General features: G+C 52.6%; 1 protein-coding gene across 1 annotated transcript in view; it reads left to right on the top strand.

Moving 5' to 3' along the window:
• BEND3 (BEN domain containing 3) overlaps positions 1 to 13170 on the top strand; it is a 29355-nt gene extending 16185 nt beyond the window's left edge. Inside the window, exon 4 of the mRNA XM_032858247.1 lies at positions 10763 to 13170. Coding sequence (XP_032714138.1) covers positions 10763 to 13012 — 2250 coding nt within the window. The 3' untranslated portion in view covers positions 13013 to 13170. The remainder of the gene's footprint in view (positions 1 to 10762) is intronic.
• The last annotated feature ends 280 nt before the right edge of the window (positions 13171 to 13450 follow it).

Genomic DNA, 13450 nt, shown 5'->3' with positions numbered 1-13450 from the left:
AAGGCAGAGGCTTAACCCACTGAGCCACGCAGGTGCCTGCCCCCCCCGCAATACATTTTTGAAAAATCAATAATGCCCACGTAGGAAAAAAGTTGAAATTTGTTATAACTAGATGAGCATTTTTTTTTTTCCTTTTTGAGAGAGAGAGAATGGGAGAGCACTGCTCTGCCCCTCACTCTGCAGAGGGAGAGGGAAGCAGGCTCCCCGCTGAGCAGGGGGCCCGACGTGCGGCTCGATCCCAGGACCCTGAGATCATGACCTGAGCCAAAAGTCGATGCTCAGCTGACTGAGCCACCCAGACACCCTGTATGAGGATTTTATTTTTATTTTATATTCTGTATGAGCATTTAAAATAAAGGGTTAATTGTGGATCTCCCGCCCTTGGCTCTGGCTGCTCTGGCTGCCTGCTGGATGCCTTGTGACTCTGGGGAAGGTCTCACGTGTGGCTAGCAGGCTCCGGTGCCCTGAGTAATGATTGCAGAGGAAACCTCAGACTCCTCACTGCTGAGTGAGATTCGTGCTGGTTGAATACGGGCTCTAAGATGGTTCGTCAAAGAGCTTATTTGAAAAACATGTAACCACTTTTTTCTTGTTTCATTTTACACCGTAAGTTATTATCCTTTCCTCTAATGATTGCTAGTTAGATGTTTTCCACTCCCATGTTATCCCAAGTACGGCCGCAGGGACCATCGGTATACGTAAATCCAGTGCCCTCTGTGAGTGTTTCTGTGGGTTAGATGCCTAGAGGTCAACCTACAAGTGTCGAGAAGCTTCAGAAGAAGCACTGCTGAGATCCTAAAGGAGCTCCCGAAAACGTTTCCTTCTTTGTGTCACATTACATTTCTGCCTCAGACCGGTTCTGTGGACTCCTTCAAGTGTGCAAGCAAAGCCAGAGTTCCAGAAATGGAATTCAGAGTTGAGTGTATTGGTTCACCTTCGCCGTGGGACAAACTACCCTGAACCTTAGCAGCTTAAAATGGCCACCTTTGTATTTGTTGGCGGTTCTGGGGACAGCTGGTAGTTCCAGATTTGGCCTGACGTGGCTGGGGCGAGGTGATCTGGAATGGCCTCCCTCCTGTGTCTGGGGCCTCGGCTGGGCTGGCCGTGCCTGCTGCAGCTTCCCTTTCTGCAGGTTCTCGCCCCTGGGAGGCTGGTCCAGGCTTGTTCATGTAACACAGAAGGGTTCTCAGAGCAAGGGAGGCCAAGCTCAGGAGCACAGACACCTTTCATACCTCTGCTTGCGTCACCTCTTTAGCTGGTGTCCCTTTGGCCAAAGCAAGTCCCACGGGCTACCCTGGACACGGGGGCCGTAAGAACAGACTTCGCCCTGACGGTAGGAGCAGCAAACCCACATTGTGAAGCGGCTTTTCACCCAAGGCTTTCACACTGCGGCGGCTGTTTGTTCCCACAGTCCGGAACAACAAGCACACCAGGAGGGAACTCTGGCCACGTTTTCCTGGCTTGTGACCTTTGTGGACAGCCTGGGGTGGTCCCGTTGTCTCCTTGTGCAAAGGGGGTCACTTTATCCTTCCATTATGTATGATCTTCTTGGAAGGGCCTCACAGAGAAGGGAGTGTCTTTGCATTCCTGGGGACAGAGAGGGAAGGAGAAGGTTCTTATGATTTGTATTTAGGTTGAATCCTTCAGTATGTGTAGCAAGGCAGGAAAAGACCTGGCATTGGGCTGGAACTCCACTGAGGGTCATAGATAGTGCAGGGATCTCCCCGAGCGGCACATGAAGGTTGCGGCTGCCTCCCAGTTTGGTGCGGCGGCAAGCTTCAGCTGGGACCTCAGGCATCGTCCTGGAATTCCCACACATTGGGAGAAAGGGGAACCAAATGTGTTTGAATATTTCTAATATCACTTGTCCAGTTTACATATTCTTACTGGGCAGATATGTTTACTTTTCAGTAGGTTGGAGACAGCAGGCAGTACTAACCTGTTAGATTTTAGATTGGAAAAGACAGGTTAAGTCCTGGATTTTGTTTTGGGTGTTCTACTAGTTTTGTTCATTCTTACTGTATGTAAAGTGAGGTTGATAGCCACGCACCGCTTCCTGTTCCGTAAAAAGAATATAAATATGAACCTTTTGAAATTCTGGAGCTCCTTGGAGAACGGTGTCTTATGAATTCAAGGCAGTATTTCCTTTTAAAAGTCTGTGTAAGTTGATGTGTCAGTAAATCAATAGCCTCAGTACCCTTGGGATTTTGGAACAGTCCATCAGTTTTATGAAATTATAGTATATGTTGATATATTTTTTTAAGATTTTTATTTATTTGACAGAGACACAGTGAGAGAGGGAACACAAGCAGGGGGAGTGGGAGAGGGAGAAGCAGGCTTCCCGCTGAGCAGGGAACCTGATGTGGGGCTCGATCCCATGAGCCAAAGGCAGACTTTTAATGACTGAGCCACCCAGGCGCCCCTATGTTGATTTTTCAACATAGTGAGTAGCCCTTTATCCTTCTCCCCCTGAATTTTATTTTATTTTATTTTATTTTTTTATTTGACAGACAGAGATCACAAGTAGGCAGAGAGGCAGGTAGAGAGAGAGAGAGAGGGAAGCAGGCTCCCTGCCGAGCAGAGAGGGGCTCGATCCCAAGACCCTGGGATCATGACCTGAGCTGAAGACAGAGGCTTTAACCCACTGAGCCACCCAGGCGCCCCTCCCCCTGAATTTTTTCTGATCCTTCTTAACAGATAAGGCAGCAAGGGTGAGAATGGGGGTGGGAGGACGGGGGAGGGGAGGTGGGACGACCACATATGCAGCTTTTTTTTACCAGAGTGAGACAAGAGGAGCCAGGAGGCCGAAACAAGCGATCATCCAAAAAAGTGGAAAGGAAGTTCATGAGCAGTGTCGACTTGACAAAGGGCACCATTCCTTATTCAGTCCAAATGACAAACCAGTGACAAGAGAGTTAACAGCTCCCACCAGACAGATGAGTCCCTTCCGCATAGAAGTTAAAGCACCAGGATGCCAGGGGGCAGCCTTGTTCCTGGTGCAGAGTATTGCAAGGGACTGGATCCCTCACTCCCTGCATCTGGGGAGGCGAGCCCCACCGTCTCTGTCTCTGATCCAGCCCGGAGGAGGAGGAAATCGTTAACCTGGGAGTCAGATGCGGAGAGTTCACCACGGGGCCCTGGGCCAATTCCGTGACCTCCCAGACTCTCAAGTTCCTCTGTGGTGATGAGCGCGAATTCTGCTCCTCTCATGAGTTTCTTGTGTGTGAGGGAGCCCAGCCCAGGGCCTGCCCCGAATCAGCCCTCAGAACCACCTGGCAGCCCCCATCTCCATTTCCCACCCTTCAAGTTCAGCATTTCTCCTGCCTCCTTCCGAGTGCATCAGAACGAAAAGGGCATGGCATTGCCGAGGGAGACCATCCAACACCCTTTAGGACACCCCGGGCCGAATGTCCTTAATTCTGAAAACCATCCAAGCCGGAGCCTAGACCGCCTTGTCTCTTCTCCCCCAAGCCCGAAGACGGGGGAGGAGGATGAAGGGTGGGGGTGGGATTTGCGTGGTAGGCATGATGGCAAAGGTACGTCAGGTTCCAGCTCCTTTCAGTGCTGACGATACGTGTTCATGGTGACACTGAGTACAGTACTTAGAAGACACACAGAGCCTCCCTCAGAAAACCTAACAAAAGGCTGTATAAAGACTTATTTGGCACCTCCACTGGAAAGGGCTTCATAGCCAAATACAGCAGATGTGGGAGGTGAGTAGCCAGCATTTTTATTGGTAATCATCTTTTTATTCGCGGAATTGGGGGCGACTTTCAAGACCCGTGTGCCAGGCAGGAGTTAGCCTTGTTCTCCTGGGGCTCTTCGCTTCTTTGTTTGTTTTTTAATTCTAAAGTGTCACTGTGTTTTGTTTTTCCAACTGGAGAATGGGAATGTCATCTCCCTCATGCGGTGCAAACAGTCTGAACACCTCCTCAGTGGCCGTGGCTGTGGTACCAGCTGGAGAGTCACAGTAATTTCTGTCGCAGCCGCAGCGGATAGGTACTGTGCCATTCCCACTGTAACGAGGCTCGGGGAAGGTGGTGCTCCCAAGCCTGCTCCGTGTGAGGCTGTGCAGTTACCCACCGGGGGCCCTGAGGGCTGCGGGGGTGTAAGATGCGGAGAGGTCTTTGAAGATGTCCTGCCCCGGCAGTTCGAGTCTTCTCCAGTGTAATTGCTCTGTCTCCCAGCTTACTCCTTCAGGCCCCACAGCAGTTTCTACATCCAGGAACAGCGAAAGGATGACCCAAGGGGTAGAAACCATGAGGTCGGGGGGACGATCTAGCTCCTTCCCTGGGTCCCCAGAGCCTGCCAGATGTCAGGCATCCCATCCTGTTCGCTCCCTGGGTCTACGTGGCGGCGGAGAGCTCTTCCAGACCTTGTTGCTAACCGTAGCTGGTCATGGGATGATGGTGATGATGGAGAGAAACATTCTGTTGAGAATGAAGAAGGTAAGCGCTGCTTCTGGCTTGATCACTGATGTGGGATCCCCCTGGGAGCCAACTCCTAGGGTCTGGCCTAGAGGCCGCACGAATTCTCCACCTTCTCTCCCTCTGGAAGGCGGGCTGCTCCGTGGATGCTCTAGTCTGCTAACTCTTCTGGGCCCCAGTTAGCCACTCGTCATTGGCCAACCTGCCTCCCGGGACTGCTTGGATTTGGAGCCCCAGAGAAGGTGTTTAATGCTTGAAGTGTCTCCATGGAGACCCCGTCCCTGAGACGCAGCTGGGCACAGACCTGTGGAATCTGCCCTCCATGGTCGCCTTATCCTCACATCAGCCCAACATCAGCCTCTTTGTGTTCCTGTCCCCCAGCGAGAGGTGTGGGCATTCCCTCTTGAGTCTGAGGGTGCTAGCGGGGATCTGAAATGCCTCGACCGAGTCCAGGACAGAGGCTGGCACTGGCGAGCTGGAGCCCTGCGGCAGAGTTCCCATATGGCTGGAAGATGAGCCTCAGAGAACTGGGAACGGCGTCAGCCAGACAACCCTGTGCCAAGTAGCACAGATTTAAAGATTTCTTGATACTCCTAGACAGCTGAGCAGAGATTTTTATCAGCAGCAGCAAAGGCAGCCAGCTCGTTGTCGCCTTGGCAGTGTTTGTGGAATTAACTGGAACACTGAGTTGACAGGACACCAGTGTGGGGCTATCTAAGAACCTTCTCTTTGGGGCTCGTGTTGTGTTTTGTGTTGCATGGTGTATCTAAGGTCTCTGGGAGTGAGGAATGTTGCCCTCTACTGGGACTCGAACTTAATTTTTTCTTCCAGCAGGTTAGCCAAAACCGTTTCTATTTGATGGCAGTGTTTCTAATGTGCTTAGTAGAAACTGAAATATTTTTATTAATGATCCTGAACAGTGAGAGTTATAGAGGGGATTTCCAGTTCTGATATACCCTGGCGTTCCGCCTGCCGGAGAAATGTGGGGGAGCACAGTGACTTCTCTTCGTTACTGGTGTTGAGACAGTTGAACCAGAAAACGTTCCCTGGACTTACGCTCCATACCGGGTGTTAATGAGGGCACCCCGCTCTCTAGAACGTGGTACTTTTGCTGCAATGCATGTGAGTTTCTAGTGACCTCTGCACAGAATCTTACTTTATGATGTATTAGTGGGATCACTTGTAAAGCAAAGACCCTTGTTCTAAAATAACTCCCAATGTATTTATCACTTTTTTAATGACTGCCATTAGAAACTCAAATTCCTCCATATTTGAGAAATGAAAATATAGAACGTCATGGTAATCTCATGATCCACAGGACATGCAAAATTATTTCGGTGTAATTGAACTTAATGGTGAATAAGTTGCTAAAATTTAATTTACAGCCTATAGGAATTAGCAAGTAAGACACTTGGAATTAGGGCAGTGCTTTTAAGATTTTACTTATCTATTAGAGCACGCATGAGTTGGGGGGCAGCAGGCGCCCCACTGAGCAGGGAGCCTGATGCAGGGCTTGATCCCAGGTCCCGGGGCCCATGACCTGAGCTAAAGGCAGAAGCTTAACCGACTGAGCCACCCAGGTGCCCCCTACAGCAGTGCTTTTCAGCAGTGACCCACAGCTGTAGTTATAATAACTTATAACAGTTATAACAGTTAGAACTACAGCTCACATGTATGGATTTGTATGCACAGAGAAACAGAACTTTCCCAAGCTTACTTGCCATAGCAGTGCACCCTGCTATTTTCTGTTCTTTTTCCCCTTCTCCCTGCCTTTTTTCCTTCTTCTGCCTTCCCTTCTTTCTTTCTTCTTATGCTGGTTATGACTCACCAAATCAACTTCATCATTTACTAATGGGTCACGATCCATAGTTCCAGACCATGTTGGGATAAAGATTTTCATCTCCATCCCCTCTTTTCTCAAGTTTCTGAGGTGTGTGTTGTGGGCGTGTGTGAGCCTCCCTCCCTTCATAATCCTCTGCTTTCTGTCTGGTAGCAGAACAAAAGAACCATAAAGAGCTTAAAACCACACCTTCAGCGGGGTTGTCCCATACCCCTCCCCTGCCCCCAGCCATGAGGGCAAAACTGACCTCGAAGTGCCTTCTGGGAGTGACTTACCCTGAGGCAGTGCAGGGAGGTCCTCCATTTGTTTACAGGCTGAGAGTCATCTTTACAGCTAGTTTAATAAAAGGCCCCCCCTGTATTACCTCTGCACTGGCTTGGGAATAGTAATAATAATTATATTCTAACAGTGAGTATTTATTAAGCACTTACTATGATTCAGACAGGGCTCAGTGCTTTCTGCACATTATCTCATTAAGTCTTCATAACTACCCTGTGAGACCTACCATTATTTATCCCTGAGTTTCTAGAAGCCGAAGCATGAAAAACCATTTGATTTGGCCAAGGTCACAGAAGACAGGCTGAGCTAAGATCTTACCCATGCTTTTATACCTCTCAACAGACATGTTATTCATAAAGTTGGTGCCCTGTCTGAGCCGCTCCTCTTTCTCATGCATAGGTTTGAGAATGGCCAAACGCCGTGCCCTGCTTTAGCCATCCATGAGTCTAGCGGACACACGTTCATTGAGCATGTCTGTGTCCCAGGCACTGTGCAAGGTCCTGGGTGGGACTAGACTCAGGAATGACCTGGTCCCATCATGGGAGCAATCCTGCAGCGTGATGAGGACGGGGCCGGGTGAGGAGACCCCAGGAGGGGGAGGGTCTAGTGGCAGGCCATCTGTGCTAGGCTCCTCCCAGGTCAGCCGGCCCCTGGTCCTCCGTCCTTGAGAAGCTAGTGCCTGGGAGGAGGAGCAGGGGAGGAGGGCCAGGTGCCGCCTCTCAACAGTCATCAGCTTATACAAACAAACCCTGAGGAAAGTATTGGCCAGCTCCATGGGATCGTTAAAAAGTACCTTCAGGTACTTAGGGAGTAAAGTAGCTATTCTTACGCATGGTTCTTATCAACTGAGAGGCAGGAGAAAAATTAACCTCCCTCTGTGTGAGTCAGATTTTTCCATTATTTAAAAGAGAGGGTCCAGGAAGTAATTCATTAATTTAGAATATAAAATGAAATATAACATGTGGGTGGTTGAAAAAGATCAAAGTCTTGTATGTTTATGTGGCCTCATGCTCTGTTTTCACCTGAACCCATGTATTACGCACCTGCCCTCATAAATCTGGCCTCTTGAGCTTGTCTTTTCTCCCTGCCCTTTTTAGGCTACAATAGAAAAACACGTCATACACTGTTTTGTGCCGGCATTCATTATCTGAAGACTTACAGGTGACATTGAATCTGCCTGAGGCAGGTTGAGATGAGGCAAACTTTGAGAGCAGGTGCTGTCTTCCAGGCCTTGGCCACTCAGGACCCACAGCACCTGGGAGCTTGTTAGAACGGCAGGCCCGGGGGTGCCAGGCTGGCTCAGTCAGAAGAGTATGCAGCTCTTGATCTCAGGGTTGTGAGTTCGAGCCGCACATTGGTTGTTGAGATTACTAAAATAAATGAATCAATGAATGAAAGAAACTAAGTTAAAAGAAAAGAAAGGAAATGTGGCCCAGGGACCAGAATCTGCATTCTAACAAGATCCCAGGTGATTCATACATAGATTGGAGTTTCAGAAGCACTAGCCTTGGCCACCTTACACCAACCGTATTCTCCGCGGGTGTGGAAGTATCTCAAGGATGCGCATTGTTCCTCCCGATTCTGCAGTTGCCTGGGGCACACACCTGTCAGTAAAAGCAAATACTTTGTGCTTCAGCCCTGTGTGTTCGTTCCCCTGACGCCCACCCATGCTTACCAGTTAGCTTTTCTGCTTAATTAAACCCTCAAAACTACATTCCAGGAAGGGCTTGGGTCAAGTTTAACATTTGTAAAAACCAGCCTTATGAAGTTGGGACTGAGATGAAAGAAATGGCACAATATTTGAGAAGCTCTGACATCTGTGTATATCAGGGAGGGCGTCACCACGATCAAGATAACACGAATCACCAACTACCATAAAGTTTGCATGTGCCCCTTTGCGTCTTTCCTGCACCCTCAGGTCCCTACCCTATCGATGTTTGTATTTTCTAGAATTTTCTGTGAGTGGAATCCTACAGTAGGGCCTCTTTTGTTTGGCTTCTTCTAGCATAATTATTTTAGACTCATCGTGAGTACTGTGTGTATCAGTTCTGTTGCTGAGTAATACTCCATTGTATGCATATAGGACAGTTTGTATACTTGCTGATAACATTTTGGGTTGTTTCCAGTTTTGGCCATTTACAGATGGGGCTCCTGTGAGCATTGGTATGTAAGTCTTTGTAGGATCATGTGCTTTCAATTTGCTTGTAGATAAATATCTAAGCTTGGAATACCAGGATTATACAGTCCGTGTATATGTATCTTTTTAAGAAACTACCAGCTGTTTTCCAGAGTGGTTACACCATTCCATAGCCCCACCAGCAGTGTGTGCGAGTTTTGATGCCTTCACATCTCCAGCACTGGGTATCATCTTTTTGCTTGTACGCACTCTGGTAGGGATGGCAAGGTATCCCCCAGTGGCTAATAAGTGGTACTAATAAGCATCTCCTCTTTATATACTTATTTATTTTGACAGAGGTAGATAGCAAGAGTGAGAGAGCACGGGGGGCGGGGGGAGCGGCAGGCAGAGGGAGGGGGAGGAGCAGGGACCTGGATGCGGGACTCGCTCTGAGGACCCTGGGATCATGACCTGGGTGGAAGGCGGACGCTTAACCGGCTGATCCACCCAGGTGCCCCTGTCCATTTTTTTCTCTTATGGTTTATATTGTGGTGTCATAACTAAGAAATGTTTGCCTAAACCAAGGTCATAAGGGATTTCTCTTAGTTTTCTTCTAGAAGTGTTAAAATTTAAGTTAGGTTTTTTTTTTTTTAAGTTAGGTTTTATATTCACATCCACAATGCATTTTTTTTTCTTTTTTAAAAATATTTTATTTATTTATTTGACACAGAGAGAAAGATCACAAGTAGGCAGAGAGGCAGGCAGAGAGAGAGGGGGAAGCAGGCTCCCTGCTGAGCAGAGAGCCCAATTCGGGGCTCGATCCCAGGACCCTGAGATCATGACCTGAGCCGAAGGCAGACAGACACCCAACGACTGAGCCACCCAGGTGCCCCCACAATGCATTTTGAGTTCATTGCTTTACATGGCACACAGAGGATGGGCATTGGGGTTTTGTGGTTCTGTGTGTGTATCCAGTTGTTCCAGCATCATCTGCTGAACAGATGATTTTTTTTCCATTGGGTTTCCTTTGAGCCTGGGTTACAAATTTCTCGTCCTTATATACATAAAACGTTCAGGGCCTGGCAACAGGGGAAACCACTGGTGAAAGCAGTGAGAACTTTGGGTTCTCAGTTGGCCAGGGTTGATGGCTATCTGGTGGTGGAGCTGGGACTCAAGCTTTGGGGTCTTTAAAGGGGATCTCGAGCTTGCCCTGGGGGGGAGGAGTCCAGCAGAGTGGACTTGCACAGTGTGCATGCCATTCCTTGGGTGAGCTGAGGAGATAGTCCCTGAAATGAGTGTGGTAGAGCTTAATTCTCTCACCGCCCTTTGTGGAGCAAGGCGGAGGGTACATGGCAGGTAGCTTTGTAGGTGTGTAGGAGAGGCGTGAATGCATTCCGTGCAGTGGCTGCCTTAAGACACTGGGGCTTGTCTCCTGTAGCTCTTTGAGAATGGCTGCGGGGCCAGCAGGAGGTGGCAACTCAGAAACCTGGGGACCCCGTCACCCTGTGCAGCCCACAGCTGCATGAGCTCTGGGACGTTCTGGGCCAGCCCTTTCGCAGCCTGAGATAAGAGGTCACGCTGGGCAGCGGTAGAGTTGCCGCAGACCCCCGTTCTGTGCTCCCCATGTCTCACCTCAGGGCCTGTCTGCTGTCCTCGAGGCTGCAGACCAGCAGACACACCACTGTCTTCCTGAGCGGCTGTGGGCAGGAGTCCCGATCCCCTGTGGGAGAGCCCCCGGAGGCCCAGGTCAGTGAGGTGCCGGACCCCCGCCCTGGGGGCTCCTCTTGCCCTGGTGGTCACTCTGGAGTCCCCGGCAGGGCCGTTGCCCAGCCGGCCCTGTGTGCAGGAGGCGCGGCAGCAGTGTCCTGCAGGAAGTGGGAGCCCCCAGCCAGAGCCTCCATCAGGGACTAGGAAGAGGGAGCCGCTCAGGACGGGCATGTAAGGCTGTGTCAGCTGTGCGTTCCTGGCCCGGCAGGGTGAGCCGGGGCGAGGGAAGTGGTTCCTCACGCACGTCTGAGGGGGGGACCTCGGCACCCCTGTGTGCCTCGGACCCACGCATCGTGTAGTAAATCAGAGCCTAACACGCTGTCTGTTTTCCAGGCCCTCCTCGCAGGCATGCGGAACCGTGAGAACAGCTCACCCTGCCAGGGCAACGGGGAGCAGGCCGGCAGGGGCAAGAACTTGGGCTCCGCATGGCCTGGTGAGGAGGAGCCCTGCGGCGACATGAGCGCCCCGTCCTACAAGAAGCCCTTGTACGGCATCTCGCACAAGATCATGGAGAAGAAGAACCCTCCCGCTGGCGACTTGCTGGGCACGTACGAGCTCTTTGACAAGGCCAACTCCAGCAACAGCCCCTCGCCCCTGCGGCTCCTGAACGAGCCGCAGAAGCGGGACTGCGCCGGCACCGTGGCGGCCACCACCGACGGGGACCCCAACATCTACTTTCTGATCCAGAAGATGTTCTATATGCTCAACACGCTCTCTTCCAACATGTCCCAGCTGCACAGCAAGGTGGACCTGCTCTCCCTGGAGGTGAGCCGCATCAAGAAGCAGGTGAGCCCCACTGAGCTGGTGGCCAAGTTCCAGCCGCCCCCCGAGTACCAGCTCACCGCGGCGGAGCTCAAGCAGATCGTGGACCAGAGCCTGTCGGGCGGCGACCTGGCCTGCCGCTTGCTGGTGCAACTCTTCCCCGAGCTCTTCAGCGACGTGGACTTCTCCCGCGGCTGCAGCGCCTGTGGCTTTGCGGCCAAGCGCAAGCTGGAGTCTCTGCACCTGCAGCTTATCCGCGACTACGTGGAGGTCTACTACCCGTCCGTGAGGGACACGGCCGTGTGGCAGGCCGAGTGTCTTCCCCAGCTGAACGACTTCTTTAGCCGCTTCTGGGCCCAGCGGGAGATGGAGGACAGCCAGCCCAGCGGCCAGGTGGCCAGCTTCTTCGAGGCGGAGCAGGTAGATGCCAGCCACTTCCTGGACAACAAGGACCAGGAGGAGGCCCTGTCCCTGGACCGGAGCAGCACCATCGCCTCAGACCACGTGGTGGACACGCAGGACCTCACCGAGTTCCTGGACGAAGCCTCGTCCCCTGGCGAGTTCGCCGTCTTCCTCCTGCACCGGCTCTTCCCGGAGCTCTTCGACCACCGGAAGCTGGGCGAGCAGTACAGCTGCTACGGGGACGGCGGCAAGCAGGAGCTGGACCCGCAGCGGCTGCGGATCATCCGCAACTACACGGAGATCTACTTCCCCGACGTGCAGGAGGAGGAGGCCTGGCTGCAGCAGTGCGCCCAGCGCCTCAATGATGAGCTCGAGGGCCTGGCGCTGGATGGGGGCAGCGAGGGCGAGCCAGCGCGCGACGACTGCTACGACTCCTCCAGCCTGCCCGACGACATCTCCGTGGTCAAGGTGGAAGACAGCTTTGAGGGCGAGCGGCCGGGCCGGCGGTCCAAGAAGATCTGGCTGGTGCCCATCGACTTCGACAAGCTGGAGATCCCGCAGCCCGACTTCGAGGTGCCGGGAGCCGACTGCCTGCTCAGCAAGGAGCAGCTGCGCAGCATCTATGAGAGCAGCCTGTCCATCGGCAACTTTGCCTCGCGCCTGCTGGTGCACCTCTTCCCCGAGCTCTTCACGCACGAGAACCTGCGCAAGCAGTACAACTGCAGCGGCTCCCTGGGCAAGAAGCAGCTGGACCCGTCCCGCATCAAGCTCATCCGCCACTACGTGCAGCTGCTCTACCCGCGTGCCAAGAACGACCGCGTCTGGACGCTGGAGTTCGTGGGCAAGCTGGACGAGCGCTGCCGCCGCCGCGACACGGAGCAGCGGCGCTCCTACCAGCAGCAGCGCAAGGTGCACGTGCCGGGCCCCGAGTGCAGGGACCTGACGAGCTACGCCATCAACCCCGAGCGGTTCCGAGAGGAGTTCGAGGGGCCCCCGCTGCCCCCCGAAAGGAGCAGCAAGGACTTCTGCAAGATCCCCCTGGACGAGCTGGTGGTCCCCTCACCCGACTTCCCAGTGCCTCCGCCGTACCTGCTGTCGGACAAGGAGGTGCGCGAGATCGTGCAGCAGAGCCTGTCGGTGGGCAACTTCGCCGCGCGGCTCCTGGTCAGGCTCTTCCCGGAACTCTTCACGGCCGAGAACCTCCGGCTGCAGTACAACCACTCCGGCGCCTGCAACAAGAAGCAGCTGGACCCCACGCGGCTGCGGCTCATCCGCCACTACGTGGAGGCCGTGTACCCGGTGGAGAAGATGGAGGAGGTGTGGCACTACGAGTGCATCCCGAGCATCGACGAGCGGTGCCGCCGCCCCAACAGGAAGAAATGCGACATTCTGAAGAAGGCCAAGAAGGTGGAGAAGTGACGGCTGGGCGCCCCCTGGGACTGCGCGTGCTCTCGGAGCGCGCCAGGGGCGTCCGCAGACGCGCACCTTACGGTGGCGGGGAGGGGCTCGCTCGGTTTGCACACGTGGACACCGCGCAGCCGCAGGAGGGACAGAAGCTTCGCGTGCGTCTCTCCTCCTGGCGATTTTCAATCCCGTGTCCCCAGGGTGCGGCCGGAGTCCGGGAGAGCGGAGAGGCCTCGGGAGCCGGCCCTTCTCTTCTTGGCCGTGTCTCTCCATCCACCGCCCCACCCCCTGCAATTTCAAATGCATAGTCAGCGCCTCTCTTGTTCCTCTTCCCACATTTTACATCTTCCATTTTTATCCATTTTTTTAATTAAAGAGAAACCCTTTTTAAGAAAAAAAAAAAATCATTGGGCTCTTTGGGGGCCATTTTACTTAAAAAAAAAAACTGTCTTT

Source organism: Lontra canadensis, unplaced genomic scaffold, assembly GCF_010015895.1.
Source record: "Lontra canadensis isolate GAN:19392208 unplaced genomic scaffold, GSC_riverotter_1.0 scaffold14, whole genome shotgun sequence".
In the NCBI taxonomy this organism is placed as follows: Eukaryota; Metazoa; Chordata; class Mammalia; order Carnivora; family Mustelidae; genus Lontra; species Lontra canadensis.
Note: the sequence above shows the minus strand (reverse complement) of the source record. Positions and strands in the feature narration are given on the sequence as shown.